The sequence below is a fragment of the Battus philenor genome, unplaced genomic scaffold (assembly GCF_028537555.1).
Source record: "Battus philenor isolate CCGP_79_NKW_IND1 unplaced genomic scaffold, ilBatPhil1.0.hap1 SCAF_1, whole genome shotgun sequence".
NCBI classification, from domain to species: Eukaryota; Metazoa; Arthropoda; class Insecta; order Lepidoptera; family Papilionidae; genus Battus; species Battus philenor.
The window spans coordinates 8,238,622-8,256,860 of record NW_027181661.1 but is presented as its reverse complement, the minus strand read 5'-3'; the positions used below and the strand labels follow the sequence as shown (position 1 = coordinate 8,256,860).

Below are 18,239 nucleotides of genomic sequence, written 5' to 3'. Positions count from 1 at the left end.
AAAAGCACTTTCAAGTACAGAATCTGAATAATATGTGATGAGTCATTTGAAAAGCCATAAAGAGATAAAGATAGCCTTAAATAGACAAAGACGATGTTATAATATACTGTATCCAATGATCAGTTCCGTCGCAGGTCGGTTTCCGAAACCGCCAAACGACATATTCGTTTCTGTAATTTATTTTTTTATCCAAGAGGGAATGAGAATATTATTGTAAACTTACTAAATTATATTTCAGATTATCGGTTCGACTGTACTTTAGTATGAATTGACCTTTTTCAGTTTTAACACAAAATCATATATTTCATTATCGCATAGCTGTATTGAAAAGCTCGCTTCATATAAAAATGTTAAAAAATATATTGTTAATAATCTAGAGGTTACAATCTATGTATTGACTTAACTTCCTTGTCTCTTTCCGAACCGAACTTAAATAAAGAAGAGTAATTATCCAAAATCATTTTTAGCTCAAACAAAATAAATATACACTTCAGTAACAAAAATTATTGAATACAAATAATCAATGGCACAGATCAAAAAATATAATTTTTTGATCTGTGCCATTGATTATTATTTTAACCTAATAATAACATATCGACAAAGACGGCTGCGGTCATTTGACTGCTATAATATAAGTAACAATACACCTAACATAAGAATACGAATTATTTTCTCTTATTTGTTAGTTATGATCGTAGCTTGCTTCATATTGTTTGTGTAATTTCAAATAGTGTGAATAACTTACTGCGAATATGACTCGAAAACAAGACCACGATATACTTCCTTCGCTAACCTACCAAATGATCAATCGATCGAATCGATCGACATATTAACTTTAATAATAATCGTGATAGCAGCAAAGGGAGTCTCGCGGTCTGTTTCACAGTACTACTCAAAAGCAGCATCACAACTGTGTGCCTGCAGAACCTTTGATGGAGACAACGCGAAGTGTCTTCCCAAAAAGAAATTTCAAACTAAAGGAGGATAGGACTGATTATTGTATAAAAACCGATTTTTAGTTATTGTAATGTTATTAAAGCTCTCAAATATAAAAAAATAAGTGAATAATTAAGTGTCAATTTTTCATAATACTTAATTTTTTGAACAGTTGTACTTTTAAGCATTTGAACGCTCACCGTCTTTATAGATAGTTAAAATTTTCAGTCTCTGGTTTTTATAAAGTTTATTTTTTAATGAATAGATTCAATCAGCACAAATTTAAATCAAAAATAGGTATTTTTTATTATAATCAGAAGATGAATAAAAATAACGTATACGAAAATTCAATCATTACCTAAATTTAATTAAAAAATTGGTATTTTTCAATATAATTATGAGATAAATAAAAAATAACTCATATGAAAATTAATTTAGTAATATTTTGTTTAAAATAATTTAATCTGTGTGACCGATAAATCTATTCAAAAAATCATTAAAAAAATCAATAATCTTTCAATGTGAATCCATCAATTTGGATTGTAATGTACTAATTCAGTCATTTGGCTTTTTATTAATAATTTTCGCAAGCTCCGTATCGGTAAAAAATATTTCTAAGCCTACGTCAGATAAGTCACCGCCTACTCTTTCCGGTTCTTTCTCCAACAGCTGCACGGCGTGCTCCAAACAAACAGAGCTCTTTTTGCCTGTTAGGCCCCAAACCTGTGATTTGAAATAATTTTTATTTATGTATTTTATCAAGACATGTATTAATCAGATAATATTAAATTTAAAGTAATCAAATTACTATAATCATACTCATCGGCTGATAAGCTGACAGAAGCTCACTGTAAGGCATAGAGGCGTAAAGATCGCTACCAATGTTAGTCTTGCGTTTCCCGCAACCTTAACTATGTGATCCGTGCATTCCTGGAGAACGTATTCGGCACGCGGTCGCCACTCGAGAACTTTTGACGAGCAAATCTTTAAGATACATTTCAGATTCAACGAGGCGGCGCATAGCTCGCTCCATTGCTCTATGGGCGACCCTGAGCCTTCTTTTATAATGCTCAAACCTAAGCAATATGTAAAAACGAACTGCAAAAATAAAAACTTTACTTTTGTTAAGTTCGTTAGAAAAGAGACAGATATGCTATGGTAAATAAAAACGTATAAATTATCAACTCATTAGATTATTTTTCTCAGTTGGTGGTAAAGCAATTCTTTACTTTCCTTACTAGTAAGGTGTTATGGCAAGAAATTATATAAATATTTTTAATTTGCTTGAGTTTTCTTTGAATTAAAATAATAATGGTCAAATTTATTCTTGACATTGCATGATGTGTAGCGTTCCCGTACGTTAAAAGACTGGCTGGTTTCCGCTATCAAGCGGCACTCCGCCAAATTCCTCGGGAAATCGCAGCAAAGACTTTGTCGCCGGCGATCTCGGGGAGGCACCTCGGTGATCCGAGATGGGTATATTATTGTTGACATTGTAAAGATGGAGCTTGATTCATTTTAATTATTACAATATAAATATGGAGATTGGGGAAGACTTACTCTAGACAGATAAAGTGTCGCCTGACACACGTCACATTCTTCTTGGTCCCTTACGTTCCAGGCTCCGGCAGGCCGTTTGCGGGAATGTTTTCGAAAACGTCGTGTCTTATTCTGTGCGACAACAATTGATCGTTATATTAACTCTTTGCACTCCGCACGATTTTGGACGTTGGCTATCATCAGTTATTCAGCGCCACTTTACAACCGAAACAAATATTCACAAATCCTCGTATAACTCCTTATAATTTTAAAATTATAATTATATTGAACTGATATGAATTGGTTGAGATCGAGAAATGTTTATTTGTAAAAAAGGTCAACATTTTATTGTTCATAATTTTACGTTAGTCTTTCTAACATGTCGATACATAGGTCTATCTGGAGCTCATCTTCACTACTATTTATGTCACGGGACTCACTCGTGGTTGGAAGCTTTGCCATTATTCTAATAAAAATATAAATAACAACGTCACTTAAAAACTTTTGATTGTTATTTCTGATTCTTTTTTGTAAGTCACAGGGTGATATTTACCAAAATAGCATTCACCCAACAACTTATTCACTAAGAAAGAATCACTTTTCCGATTTTCTCACTCGTTAGATCTGTGTGTACTGCTAGAAGCTTCAATCTAGATTGAGCTCGGCTTTGAAAATCTTTTCTTCCAGATTTAGACTTATTTATAAATATAAAACATATACAGTGCGTGCTATGTTCCCACACCGATCTTCTACAGACTCCCCTAGTCGCTCTTTTCAAGTGGTTCCGAGAAGTGCTCGGACCGTCGTGAGCACTCGTCTTATGTTCTTGTCTGACACAAGACCCGCCGACTTTTCTTGTATACCTTTTAGTAATTTTACGATATTTTGATTTTGTATCTTGTGCCATTTCAAGAGAAACTTCAGGGAAATATGCTTGTCTTTAAAAGTAGCACGGAAATTGCTTTATTCGCCGTAATCACTAATAAGCTTAAATGTCCCCTCTATCCGAGTGATATGATAGAATTACGATGTCCCCTGAGGGGAGACAGCGGAGTGCAAAGAGTAAAGTTAGCATTTAGTTAGTTAAGCATTTGTTCTACACTGCAAATTTTTTGAATCCTCATTTGAAAGTGTAATTTGATAAGCACACCACTTGTTTGAGTTGAAAATTTATAAGAAAAATCAATGATGTCCAGACAGACACATTGACCCTTTGCACTCGAGGATGTTTCCCCGCAGACTAACCAGCAACTCGAGATGTTTCTGAACGCTTGCATCCGGTTCGTGGTAGCGTAGTAATTTCAATAACAAAGTCGCATCTACATTTGAAGGGATGTCATTTTAAAATTGGTAAGATTATAAAAACACAGCGCAGTAACCCGCGTTGAAACAACAAAACGTAAACAGTTACCGTGTTACCGCAGCGTACGAAGTGGTGAGCGACAGTCACCTCCCGAGTTGCGGCAACGAGCTGCATGGTGAGTGAGGCTCAACACGCGAGTGCAAAGGGTTAATAAAAAGGACAAAGGTAGGAATGAGTAGTGAGTCATATAATTTTTTGATGTACCTGTAATAAGACCTTTAAATTAAAGTCACTCAGCCTTTCTCTGAAGGCTACCTCCCGTTTTATGATTCTTTCTAGTTGTTGGCGCACGGTGAAGCGGAGTCTTGGCGATATGTTCGGATCGCGGGTCACCGACAGCAGCAGTTGCTCCAAGGAAAACATCGTCGGTTCGCAACTTGCACGTGCTTCCTGTTCACAATTTTACATATAAGAAAGCATTCGCTTTTTGTCAATAGGTGAGTTTTGTGATTCGCAGCAGAGAGCAGCTAATCTATATTCATTTACACTATTATTTGATTATTCACGTATCAATGAGAGACACCAGTAATTACATCAACGATTTCGCTAGAAAGCAAGAGGTATTTATACTGTTAATGATCAATTCAAATTTTAGTTTTTAATATGTTTACTTTCTCATTTAAAAGAATAAAAAAAAATGGTACAACGCAAGCATTTACCGTAACCCGTGTATTCAGTGGTGACATCCTGTTGAAAAATCTGAATTGTTTTTACATTCACCCTCATAAGACAATGATTATGGAACAAAATAAATAGTTATCGCGTTAATATTGCAATGATTCTAGAAAATTATCCATACATCGCGAATAAAAAATCAAATATTTTACCTGGAATACTTGAAAAATTGTTTCCAACCACGAGGTCGTTGCAAAATAGACACTTTCAGATTCGGTGTACCCCAAAGAAATCGAGCTCGAATATGCCTTTGGAAAGACTATCACGAATTCTCCAGGCTCTTGTACCATCCGGGAGATTGGAACGTTATTCTTAAGAAGTAAATCAGGTGGAATCATTAATATATCAGATGGCAACCAAATTGATTTACTCTGACATGAGGTTGGGCACAATTTTACTACTGCGTCGCGAAAATTATCACTCTGGCTGTCTGGTATACCATACCTGAGAAGGAATATTGTAAGATTTCATCAAGTAAATAGTAATAATACTAGTTAGCATGTAAAGAATTCACATGTACTTGAACAATGCAATATAATCTGTATAAGTGAAAATAAAGTCTCAGAGACATAAATGAAAGTAAAACAATTGGTATACCAAATTTTTCCAGGTCCACTGTGCATATATTCTATCCAAGGTAAGCCATGCGGGTCTCTATGCCAACAGCTTGTTGAAAAAACCATGCCGAGATGTAGCGTGGGAACTGTTACTCCCAAAACGGGGCCAAGAGAGTGGAGAACGTTACCACTATTCTGGCTTAGCACCTGAGCAAAAACATACACTTATTTTATTTTTTAAAATGGTTCCCGCTGTTGGGGACCTCTCGTTCCCCTATCTCGTGTGGGACAGGGACTTTTTAATTCTAGTAATTTATTCATTTTTTTTACTATTATCATTCTTCTCTTTCATATATCATCTTATCTGTCGTACTGTTTCTTTCATTCTACAATTTTCCCAGTCTTTCTCTTTCATTCCATTAGCCATAAATTCATCCTCAACCACTACATTCTAGGTTTCCTTACTATTTTATTTTGCAACATTATTTATTGTTCAAATATTTAACACGTATTTTCTCTGTAATTATCATCTTATATTATACTATATATTAAACTATTTTTGGTACTACTATATTCCTTTTATTTCTATATTTTAGTGTTCGTTTTATTTTTACCTATTGCATCTATTACCACCTTCCTGCAGTAGCTGAGGAAGCATTCTCTCTCCCCTTCGTCTTGCATGATGGCCGAGATATTCCTTTCCTCTATCTTTTTGCCCATCCGGCATTCGGAATCTGCGCGCAGTTTTCCGAACGCCGGACAGTGGGCCACAAGGTGGACCACGGTCTGGCCCACGCCCGGTTCACAGAAGCACGAGGGGTCTTCCTTGAGCTTGAACATGTGAAGGTACTCAGAGAACCCCCCGTGACCCGTGAAGAGCTGGGCCAAGACCGTATCCATCTCGACACTGCGGAGCACGCGGAAGGCTGAAGTGACGTCCGGGAAAAATATCCTCGTCACTGAAGCCGTCGTTCCTTCCTTATACCTCCTGTTCCATTCGTCGAGCGACTCCAGTCTCAGTTGTCGCTTGACAAATGAAACGGGGCATCTCTCTTATTCAGGTCTTCTTTTGCTCTTTAGGGCCGCGTCCTTGGCCAACTGATCCGTCCTCTCATTCCCCTCGATCCCCGCGTGCACTTTCACCCAGTATAGTCTTATATTCTTCCCATTTTCTCTCGCTTTCATAATATTCTCTTTCACTCTTAACGCCAAAGGATGGAGGGTGTCATATTCTCTTTCACTCTTAACGCCAAAGGATGGAGGGTGTCCAAAGTCCAAAGGATAAGGGTGTCTTGCGACAGTTTCGAGGGCGGACCGCGAGTCGCTCATTATGGCGCATGACTGCGCGGACTCGCTGGCCGCGTACCCTGATGCTTCCGCTAGAGCTAGCAGCTCTGCCTGGTATACAGTGCAGAAGTTGCCCAACTTGAGTTTCTTAGTATGCAACTCTGCGGCGTCCCGCATAACGCAGAACGCCGCACCCACCTTATCCTCAATGCGGCTGCCGTCGGTATAAATTACAAGATCGGCAGCCGCGGTGGCAAGTCGGACTTCCTCCGCCCTTTCCCCCAGGCAGGAGAACATACACTTATTGAAAAAAAACATTTAGACACTGCAGCCTATGAGAGATGCAGTGGTCGCAATAACTTTATGAAAATTTAAAAATTAACAGGGCTATTAAATGAAAACAACTCAAGCAGTGCGCGCAGTCAAGTCACAGAAAAAAAAATGATTTATTGATTAGATAATTTTTAAGTATTGAGCGAAATAAGTAAAATGACTGAGTTCATGAGTTGAAATCAGTGACGGCTTAGTAAGGTGTCAGTTGTGGAGGAGCGACTGTTAATTTGTTAAAGACAATAGTACAAGTAATAGTCAAGCCCCTTTACAACACAATGGTCCATAAATAAGACTTATAGCAGGACTAAGCACCAGGTCATTAAGCATAATGGCTGGATTACGATTTAGGGTCAATTTTACTGAGCCATGATAATTTGAAGTCTTTGAAGTAATATATCACATTGAGAATGAATAATTTTTTCATGAAGAGGATGTGTGAATCTACTGATATAACTAATAACAGGTTTCAATGTTAAAAGAATAGTATTAAGCCCATTCTGCATTGGGTTTAATACCATCTCAAATTAGTTCATACATAGTTAACGTTATTATAACACGTCATTTGTTTTTTTTTTCACTTTCAACAAAGTATTATACTATGTAATGTAAAAAATTAAATTACCTTTAGGTTCCATGGATGATTACCATAGAAATTCCTCTGGTTCTTTGTAAAACCATAGCCTACCTCACCAGTATCTATGGAAGCTGTATTGACACAGACATGATCTTTTGCCTGCCTTACTATGTCCCAGTAAATTTTTTCTAATTCGGCTGGAGTGCTTTTAGCATTGGGAACATGAGTTTCCATTGCTCTAGAAGCCACCTAAAAATAACAACATTCGGAATCATACAGAGATCACAAAATATATTTGTTTTTGATAATATATAATTTTAAGATCTTAAACATAAACAGTGTAGACATTCCTGTTAGTTATGTAAGCCAATAGCAGTTTTTGTATAGAAGAGCCAAACAATGTAGGTGATACTATCTGCTCGATTATTTACCTTACGGTAAGTCACTAATGTCATGGGTCTTCCATTTGTAATGCAATCTTCTGAGTCGGTTAATGCACCAGCAAGGTGAATATCCTCTTCAATTTCTTCATCAGAAGAATCAGAGTCTCCCAGAAGGCGGTTCTGCCTATGCAAAGGATTCCTTGCTCTCTGAAGCATCTTTTCATATTTTTTGGCCCAAAGAATTTCTACTTTTTTCATTAATTCCTGCCTTTCTTCTGCATATAAAAAATTAATGAGATAATTATATAAGGTTAACTATAAAATAAATGAATCTCAAGTAAAGCCTGTATATTTTGCTTACCATCTGACAAGGTATCATATGGCAAAATGTATTTAACATAAATTTTATCAAGCTTGTGCTCAACTTTAAGAGTTTTTGACAACCTCATCTCCTCTGCTATTTTATTCCAACGTTTCTTTTCAATTACTTCTTTCAGTCCTCCATAGCTTTGTACCAAGAAATATAATTTTGGTAAATCAACCTCTATGCCATCAAGCTGAAAAGTTAAACATAATATTACAAATATGTAATTAAAAATGAAGTAGATAAGTAAAAATTACTGTGACAAACAAACAAAATAATTACCAGTGGTGGTCTTTTGAAAATAACGCTCTGGGATGCTAGATGGGCTTTAATTGCACATAATTCTCGAGAGGCAGGACCCCAGCGTTTATACAAGCGAGATATGTATTGATTGGTCACTCCAAATCTAACTCCTTCATCAAAATAGCATTCAGCGTAAAATTTTGATGGAGGTATAATCTTGCAAATTCCAAACTTAGCAGCTGCTGGCATGATTTTATTGAAGAAAGTTATAGGATCCTAAAAATAAAGAAACAGACAATTAATGCATTATAAATGTTACAATGTTGATGAAAATAATACACATTACTGTTGTTTACCAAAAATTCTTGTTCTGTGGGACGGTAGATAGGTGCTTGGAGGAACTGTTCAATTGTGCTCTCAGCCGGAGTGCTCTTACTTGCTTGTTGACCAAGAGGAGTATCTGGTTCACTTTCATCACCAGATATTTCAATAGTTTCTATTTTTTTTATATTACCACTGCAGTTATCAGTTTGATTATAGACAGCCTTAGCCTTTGTAATTAATTTCAAAAAATCACCCAACATTTTTTGATTACCTATTAAATTTAGGTTAGTTACTTTTATGTCAGATGTTTTAGGAACTAAATTTGCACTAACTATTTGCATTTTGTCATTTGGAAGTTTCTTTACTTTTAGCTCAAGTACAGATTGCATTGGAACAGCAAAATCAAGATAATATGTTTCTACACCACCATATGATTCATTTTGTTCTAAACTTCTACTCGTGGTTGGAGTCGTGGTGTTTACGGAATTTATTATAAGACCATCATTACTTGGATCTTGACTTGGATGTCCATTTTCTAAAATAGATTGATCTAAATTAGTCCACTTTTTATATAAGTGAGATATAAGTCGAACTTTATCAGCGCAGATACAGTGACTACAGTCTGAGCACTGACCTATAAATTCATTTTCATTCGCTTGTACTACTTGGCCTATGGTCGAAAATCTAGTAGATGGACAAAAGTTATGCTCTACTGTTTGGTTCGTTACTGAGTTTGCACTGTGAATTATGGCCATTGCATCGGTGCCATAAGAAATGTCATTAATTATTGGTAATGGATTTGAACACCTTTGCTCACCATCTTGTGCTTGACACATTAAGTTGGAGCCACTTGGAGTTGATTCATTCTGTTCATTGTAAGAGATATTTTCGTGTATATTTTTATCTTTTTGGTCATGTAAATTTTCATGATAGTCAATGCACATAGAGTTGTCATTATCTACCAACATATCACCCTCACTTTCTTGTTTTGTCTGGCATAGTTCTGCTTGTTCAGTTGATGGATAGATCACTTCTTGTTGCTGTGTAAAGTAATCTTGTTCATTCATTCCAACATCATTGTTTTCTTCACAAATACTGGTATCTTTTTCATCCATACTTATGTCTGTTGTAGTGTTAACTTGGTCTTCTTCAACAATAGCTGTCTCTTGTTGATTTGTTTGTTCTGCAACTTATTTGAGGTAAATTATAGAGGTAAATTTAAAAACTAAAATATTTAAGAAACTTTTGAGCAGGCAATGCATGCATTTCCTAATAATTTAAAAATTAATATTTCCCAATGAAAACAAGTTTGAATTTTAATCTAGAATTAGACCAAAGAATCTGAAAGAAAGAATTGGTCCAGGTAGAACGTTGGCCACTGGTGTGACAACTAATGGAGTTCGATATTCGAAAGGTGAAGGAGGTATCTGCTTTCGACATTGGAAAACTAAAACGATGGCTAGACTTCCCCTAGCAATGGAAGCCAGATTTAAACTCAATGACTATTACTTAATTTACATATTCAGTACATGTCGTGACTTGTAAAGCGCCGGCGCCGTCTGCAACACTTTCCGACGTGAAAATGGACAAACAAAATACGAATAGTGGGCGTTTGCAATCTTGCAGCATTGTTTCCGAATGGAGTTTTTTAAATTAAATAATTGAGTAGTGGATTTACTTTCCTAATTAGCAAACTTTACTTTTGGTAGCTCAGCCGCAATGCAAATTTAGATAGTTAGATTTAATCATCACATTTTTGTCGAGTTGGGAATATGACAGTAGGGGCACATGGTCCACCGAAACCAGCTAAATTTTAAATGTGGTTTATGATAAAAAATCTAAAAATTTCTTGCATCGACAAATAAAAAAAGAAGTATTTGTATATAACGATACCTATTACATATGGAGTGAAATTTCTTGTAAATGAGCACTTATACAAAATAGTTGGTTTGCAATTGGAGAAAAACAAAACACAATAGCAACCACTTTTCTTTTGTACTTAAAGTAAAAGCCATTGCATGGTGGTAAAATAGTACAAAATGCTATAACTACATATCTTTTCACTATATCTAATATGATACTTTTTACACATACCTAAAATAGTTGATACAATTTCTTTGGTTACTGTTTGTTTGGTTTTTTATTTATATTAGTTTTGGTTTGGTTACTTTGAAGCTTCTGTATTCCAATTTGTTAGCAGATCTTATATCTTGTGTATTTATGACCAATTTTGTTAAAATGTCAAATAATCACGAATAATATAAAATTATGATGTGGAAAATTTGTGCCCGGTGAATGAATAATGCGCCTACGAGCGGTTGCGCATCGTTCCCTAGTTCAAATCCGACTCACTTGCTGCGCCTTGCCTACCTGCCAAGGCGCAAGCAAGAGCGCGTATAGTGCACGCCGTGCGAGTGAGCGAGACGAGTGAACGGTTGAGCATTGTAACGAAGTTCGCGGGAATTGTTACATATGGCGTTTTTTTATCTAGCAATATTACTACATACTCCCCCTTTTGACCAAGGCCAGTGACCTCTCAACTGGTCAAACCGACACAAGCTTTCGCGGTCGGCCACGAGGACGTTTTAGAGCCACAGGCTCAGGAACCTCAGTGCATTCACCCTCTCGCGAGTGATAGCGTCTCAAGTCAGCGACATAATACTTCCCAATGGTAACGTCGGACTTATCAGGAAACCCTAACAGGTACGTAGTTGGGCTAACTTTCCTCTGAACGACGTAGGGCCCGTCTCGTTTAGGTACGAGCTTAGCGCTGACACCTTTTGCCGAGTTGCTGAGGACGTGCGTTTTCATCAATACGAGGTCGCCGACGTCGAGACTGTCACTTTTACAAATTTTATCTTTAACAGCTTTGCGGAGGTCCTTTTGGTGTTCAATACTTTCTTTGCTGGACTGGAGAGTATCTGCGAGTCTCAGCAGGTAAGGTGTGATTTGCGCCACATAGTTCTCCGCTTCGACAACTGCACGCAAGTCCGTCTGAGCTGCAATTGGTGAGCGAAGTTCGCGAGCAAAAGTCAGGTATGCAGGAGTCTGTTGGGATGCTTTTGTTTACGACGTGTTTAAAGCGAAAGGAATAAATGGCAGAGCTTCAGGCCATTTTTTAATGGTGATTTTCCACGAGGATAGCTAATTGCACCTTAAGGTCTCTGTTCTTCCTCTCCACAGGATTCGCTTCTGGATGATACAGGGGCACAAAATTCTGCTTAACACCCAAAACAAACATGGCTTTTTGCATAACATCGGCGACGAATTGGACACCATTGTCAGAAATGAATCGCCTCGGAACACCAAAACGAAGGAAAACCTCCTCTATGAAGATCTTAGCACAAGCTTCAGCAGTAGCCTCAGTAAGCGCAAACAGCTCTACCCACTTACTGGCGGTGTCTTCGACAATAAGGACTCAACGCTCACCCTTGGGACCCTTAGGAAGTGGACCGAACAAATCTACTGCTATAACTTCGAAGCGCTGTGCGGGTACTGGAGTCTGCAACAAACCTGAAGGCTTCTCATTCGAAGGCTTGTAACGCTGACATTCAGTACAAGACTTGAGATACTTCGCTACGAAACGACGCATTCCAGGAAAATAGAACCGCTGGGAAATACGATGCAAAGTCCTAACAACACCACCGTGACCAGCTGTTGCAGCATCGTGACATTCAACCATCGCTTGCTTCCGACGGTTGTAGTACGGCATCATACCCTCGTCCGAACGCAACATGTCGGCAGAGGCGCACCCGATGAAGTTCCGTGATTTCTCACAACGCAAGTGGTGAATGACCTGAGGTTAATCAGCTGTGAACGACGTTTCATTAAAACGTCACGCACTACACCGTCAGCAAGTTTCACAGTCATGACGCTACTACGCATCGGCTGCCCTAACTTAAGCAACAAGGAGTACAGCGTGGATCCGGCAACGCTACGTTTAGCCGCCGTGTCTAATAGACCGGTACCGCGATAGCCGAAAATCCAAAATTGGACGGCCTTTGGTACAAACTTCCGGACGCAAGCGCTCGGTACGCGAGTTATCCACTGACCGCGCATCAGGCACATCATGTACATTACAAACAGAATTTAAAAAAACGGTATTACAATCAAAAGAAACATGGGCTTGACATTGCGATGTATCGGTTTTTGAACATAAATGCCTATTTGTTGACATAAAATCGCACAAAAGAGCGAATCCTTAGTGTCCGTATTTTTTGTACTACAGTTAACACAATTAGCACGAATAACATCTTTCATACCACAATCGTAACACGAAACTGTATGCGGATCACTTTTAGATATAAGCCTTGAGCACTCATCGCGATTATATCCACTCTTCTTGCAATAGACACAAAAACGTTTACCTGGATTCGGCGCATTCGCTCAGCTTACCACAACAGGTACAGCGACGGCGGCGGTGCGTGCGTTGCACGCGCGCTCGAGCCCGCACTCCCTCCTCGCTGATCCGACGACGCGCGGGACCGCGCGACCGATGAGACCTCCATCAACGACTCCTCTATGCAGCGCGCCATGGAGACCAACTCGTCAACGCTTTGTACACTTTCTCGTGTTAATCGCTTCCGAATACGCTTATTTAAGAGACCATAAATGATACCTAAATGAATTCTCTCGTCCGAAGCATACGGGAGTTTGGCGATCGCAGCGCGTAAACGACCAATGAATACTTCCGATTGCTTCCGGTCTCCTTGCTCAGAAGCGAAGATGTCTCGAAATATTTTATGCGGGGGGCAGGGTGCTCCGTACATAGCGCGTAAGCGCTGCAGCGCGTCCTCCCACGACGCTATCGATGATTTTACGCCTCGGAACCATACGGCTGCCTCTCCTTCGAGTAGCATCAGTAAACCACGAAGAGCATGATCGTCCGCGATGTTTATACATTCTTTGTATATCACAATCGCGTCGATAAATGCTTCCAGAATGTCGGAGTCGCGTGAGGCGCCATTAAAACGAGCCGTGCAACTGGCGAAGTTTCCCGACGGAGATGGATAAGCCGAAGACGACGATGGTGATGGTGATGGCGAGGGCGCTCCTATGGTGAAGGCCGGCGATCGCAGCAAAAGACTCTCGATCAGCTCGCGATTTAACTCCGCCTGAGCCTTGGCGAACGCCGCCATGAACGACGATAGCTGCCCCTCAGTCATGAACCTGCCCGAGTCCTCATCCTCGACGTCGTTACAGACGCGTGGAGCCTTGTGACGAGGCATCGCAAACAACAGATGTAAACCACTGACGAAATTCACTCCGATAACGCACAATTGTGAGGTTTAATTACCACTTATAAAACGGTATCCAACACTGGCTGAAGTTTTAATTTCTTTTTGGTAAAAATGGAATTTTGTAACCCCTTGGTAGGAGACACCCCACCTAACTATGACGTATGCTGGATGATGGCCTCACTAAACACTGCCTCAGAAGCTCCTTTAGAGCTGTGTGCATACACTCGAACATTTTGTTTGTTGTAATGTTCCTCGATTGTAAACATTTTTTCATCAGTAGAAAAAAAAATCTGTGTTTTTTGTCCGCGTATTAAAGTAACAGCTGTTTTGATATTCCTACTCTCTCTTGTTTTAATGCCTGATTTAAGGTATGTCCTCTGTATCTCTGGGAAGCCCGTAGACCTAAGTCTTGTTTGACAATCCGAAAAAGTGTCCTCAGTGTGATACTCATTTCTCTGGAAAGATTTTTTTGATTTCTTATTGGAATTTCAATGCATTCTGGCCTTGACTGCATTAACAGCCTGGTTTGTTCGAATAGACTGTGGTCGACTGGATCTCTCGTGGTCATCAACATACATGGTTTCAGTGTACCTTAGGATAGTACAATAACAAACATTCGGCCAATCCCTCGTTTTTCAATGTATCAACAATGTCGGGTGGCTTCTTACATACTTTGTATAATGCAATTACTGCAACCCTATTCTCTTTAGTGCCCCACCCCTTTGTCAAAATAAATAATTTATAAACAAAAAACATACAATAATGGCAGGAAAGTAGTCTATTTTTTATCATAAAAGTTAATGTTCAAAATTTATATTAATGTTTTTTTTTAAATGCATGTAAACAGCCAGTAACAGAATGTATGGCTAGACTAGGTATGTTATATGTATAATTAACACACTAAATATAATACAATGATGATATGCAAAAACATATATGAAAAGTTTCTAATAAGCTACTCCCATTGGAAAAATGTTAATTACATCATGCAAAGGTGCCGTGTAAAGTATATTTTTTTACAACTGCGGCTACAGAAACAGACATTGTGTAGACGCTGCTCTAAAGTAAAACATGTTACTTACCTGGTGTTTTTTGTGGAGTAGTTGAATTTTTCAGATACAGAAGTGGTCTTTCATCTTCCGAACCTGAATTTGGTTTACTATTTTTGATCTTTTTCTTCCTTATGCTTTTTTTATTAGCATATAGTTGGGGACTAATTTTGTTTCCACAACTTTCGGTGTGTGAACGAAGACACATTTTGTGTACTATTTTAGAATTATTTTTCTGAGTTATTTTGGTTTTATTTACAATGGGTGATAAAGCTTCCGTATTTTGAAGTCGTTCTAACAATACAACCGGTTGCATATGTGTATGAAAACCTGAAACATTAATTAAGGATTTTAAAATTCATTCATTTCATTAAGAAAATCTACAATGTCTTTAAGTTCAAATTTAAAAATTTTGAAATCTTTAAGAAATATTAGTATATTAAGTTCTATAATAAAGCTATATCATCATGGAGCAACATGCTGTTTTGATTTCATACTCTGTTTAACGAAAACTTATGAAACTAGGCAAATGCAAACAAACATGACACATTTTACCATTCATTTGATTTGAAATTGTTTAAGCTGATTGTTTTACTTAACTTCATGTAATTCTCTACTTTAACTGTAGATTATCTTATAATATGTCAATGAAATCTTCAAAATTGAATAAAGTAGATAAATTTTAAACATCTTTGTATTACTTTAAGAAGATTTATTTTAAGAAATACATTTTAATGACTGCTTTGTAATACATATCCCAATAATGTATAAGAATAACTTTTATCATCATCTCAACAAAATAAAATCTTAAATTAGGCTTACTTTTGAAAGAAACCAAATCTAAAAGGCTCTTGGCTGTCGAACTGCTTTTAAATGTTTTGACAAAATCCTTATTACTTTCATTATCTTTTTGGGTGGATGTGTGAACTTTGTTTGAATATGTTGGATTATACGCCCCTTGTGCAAACTTCCTTTGAGCCTGCACTTTTCGATTACCAACTCTCCTGCTAAACAAAAATTTCTTGTAATAATATATAGTAAAACTGCAACAATGCACTATTTATAACTTTAAGGCATATGAAGATGCTTAGTCCAGCCATAAATACAATACTATTATAATAAAAAATAAACAAAATTTTTCTTTTGAATTGGGGAATATGTCATTTTCATATTGTGCTTTCTTTTTTCATTTTGGGCCAATATATTGTATAATAGTAACAATAACACACACACTATAATAGTAACAAATGTTACATACAATAAAAAAAGTTGTTTTCTTTTTAACAATATTCATGTCAAGACTAAGCACATTGGAACTTCGAAAGTAGTAATTTGGCTCTGATTGCCCTTTGACTACCCACCATGACAAAAGAGGGAATTCATGGCTTTTGCTGTATGTTATTATGAAACATACAACAACAAGATATTTATGTATAACTCAGAAGTACATAGAAAGTTATGACACTCTTACACCAGTTATTTCTACTTATCGAATATTCATATTTTATATTTTTAAATAAAATAAATTAGCCACAACTAAACCTGCATATATTATATATAACAGCCATCATATTTAAAGCTGTTAACATAATTACTAATAGTGTAAAGAAATTCATAGAGCATTTTTTATAAGTACTAATGTAGTTAAAAATATGGCTGCCATTAAAATCAATATTACCCCCATCATGCAACTTAAAAGTAAATATATATGTAATTTAAATAAATCGAACGTGTATTTTAAGCTCGGTTTAACTAAAATCACTTAAAATCATTAATTAGCATTGTTTATGGATTTTAATTTCATGTAGATTCGATATAGCGGCGAAAAATATAACAAAATGGTCGCGTTTCGTATGCAATAATAAAACTATTTGTATCTTACAAGAATTATAATGCTTTCAGAATTGCCGAATATTTACACAAAAAGACATCACAATTGAAAATTCTACATTATTATGGAGGCACATTAAATGTTAGTACTTTATTAAATATGTTTGTTTAACATGCCGAGTACATACAAATTATATATTGGTAATGTTATTTTGTCAATTGGAATGTTATTTTAAGCAAAGTCAAATAAATTACAAGTAATTCATTTCTTTACTTACAATTATAGAAAAAGAAAATATATCAATTATTAATACCTTTCCATGACTATTGTAAATGCTTGCCGTCAATAATGTCTTCTTGTGAAGGAAGCTACCACAAACTAATGTACATTTACACAAGCCGCTATAGATATTTAATTTAGTTGAAAATAGGTACTATTATTTGGTAAACTTTGTATCAAACCACACCCGACTCTTTTTTTATCTATGGTACATACGACTCTTAGAAAAGCTTGTAAAAACGTTGTATTAAAAGCATTTGGTAATTTGTGGAAATAACTAAAAAGTTAGGTAAGATAACGAAAAACTCTAATTATTAGTATACTAGAGTTGCCATAAAGAATTATTACATGAGTATTTGTAAAACAAAAACAATTGATTTTTATTACAAATAACTAATGTACAATGTAAATTCAATTTGTAATTGGAAATTGAAATTAGGAATTAAAACCATTCTCTAACAATTTATTGCCTTTCACGCACTGAACCAAAAATGCTATCATTCGATATGTCTAACGCAACTGTTGGGTTTGTACTAACACAACTGTTAACTTTTTTAACGGCCTCTGTTAATTTTTTTTGTTATTAATTCTTTTATTAGCAGCTGCTTTTTGGTTTCTCGAATTGGTCATATTATTATTATAAACTTCAAACTTAAGCCTACGTTGAAATTTTAATCCACGCTCCGTGTAGAATTAAATTTTATTTTTAATGGAAACGTGAATTTCAAATTAAAAATGTATTTATTGTTATTGATGTACCGCGTTATTTAGAAATCGTGTAAAAAACGGGTTTGGTGTCCCGAGAAATATAAAAAAACAATAAACTCCCATTAAAATATTGCTATTTAATAATTATGTAGTAAGATACACGTACACGTAAAGGACCACGTTTGTGAAATCAACAACTATGTTAAGGAATATTTTTTGTGTAGGATTTATGTATTTCATATCAAATAATAAAGTAAACTTGAAAATTACAATTTTTCCTAGTTAATTGTTCACCTGATTTCTACTAAAGCAATAACAATTGCTATAAAGTGAGTTTTAACTAAACATTAAAAAAGGCAGGTCAATCATTAGAGCTATGTTTATGGAACAGTGTGAAACAACACGTCTGTGTAAAAAGCATATCCTAAGTAATAAACATTTTTTAAAAATTGTTTTTCAGTTATATATTCCTAGTACCAAAAGTAGTTTATCATATACTAGTGTAATAACTAGATCTTTATCTAATCTGGTCCAATAGTATTAACAGCTGCTGG

The 18,239-nt window shown here is 36.4% G+C and overlaps 1 protein-coding gene across 7 annotated transcripts; it reads right to left on the bottom strand.

The window, feature by feature from the left end:
• Positions 1 to 829: 829 nt before the first annotated feature.
• LOC137922182 (protein Jumonji-like) lies at positions 830 to 17,224 on the bottom strand. Of its 7 annotated transcripts, none has more exons than XM_068765120.1 (14): positions 17,012 to 17,224; positions 15,690 to 15,874; positions 14,901 to 15,197; positions 9,213 to 9,767; positions 8,611 to 9,113; positions 8,294 to 8,530; positions 8,009 to 8,204; positions 7,696 to 7,922; positions 7,313 to 7,513; positions 5,111 to 5,277; positions 4,666 to 4,957; positions 4,043 to 4,228; positions 2,497 to 2,607; positions 830 to 1,659 (listed from the first exon to the last, which is right to left on the bottom strand). In XM_068765120.1, the coding sequence occupies exons 1-14, from the start codon at positions 17,017 to 17,019 to the stop codon at positions 1,492 to 1,494; spliced, it is 3,333 nt and encodes a 1,110-aa protein (XP_068621221.1). In that variant the 5' UTR covers positions 17,020 to 17,224; the 3' UTR covers positions 830 to 1,491. The 7 variants fall into 7 exon arrangements, with proteins under 7 accessions (XP_068621221.1, XP_068621229.1, XP_068621238.1 ...); XM_068765128.1 differs by having other exon boundaries at positions 9,396 to 9,767; XM_068765137.1 differs by having other exon boundaries at positions 9,558 to 9,767.
• Positions 17,225 to 18,239: the final 1,015 nt, after the last annotated feature.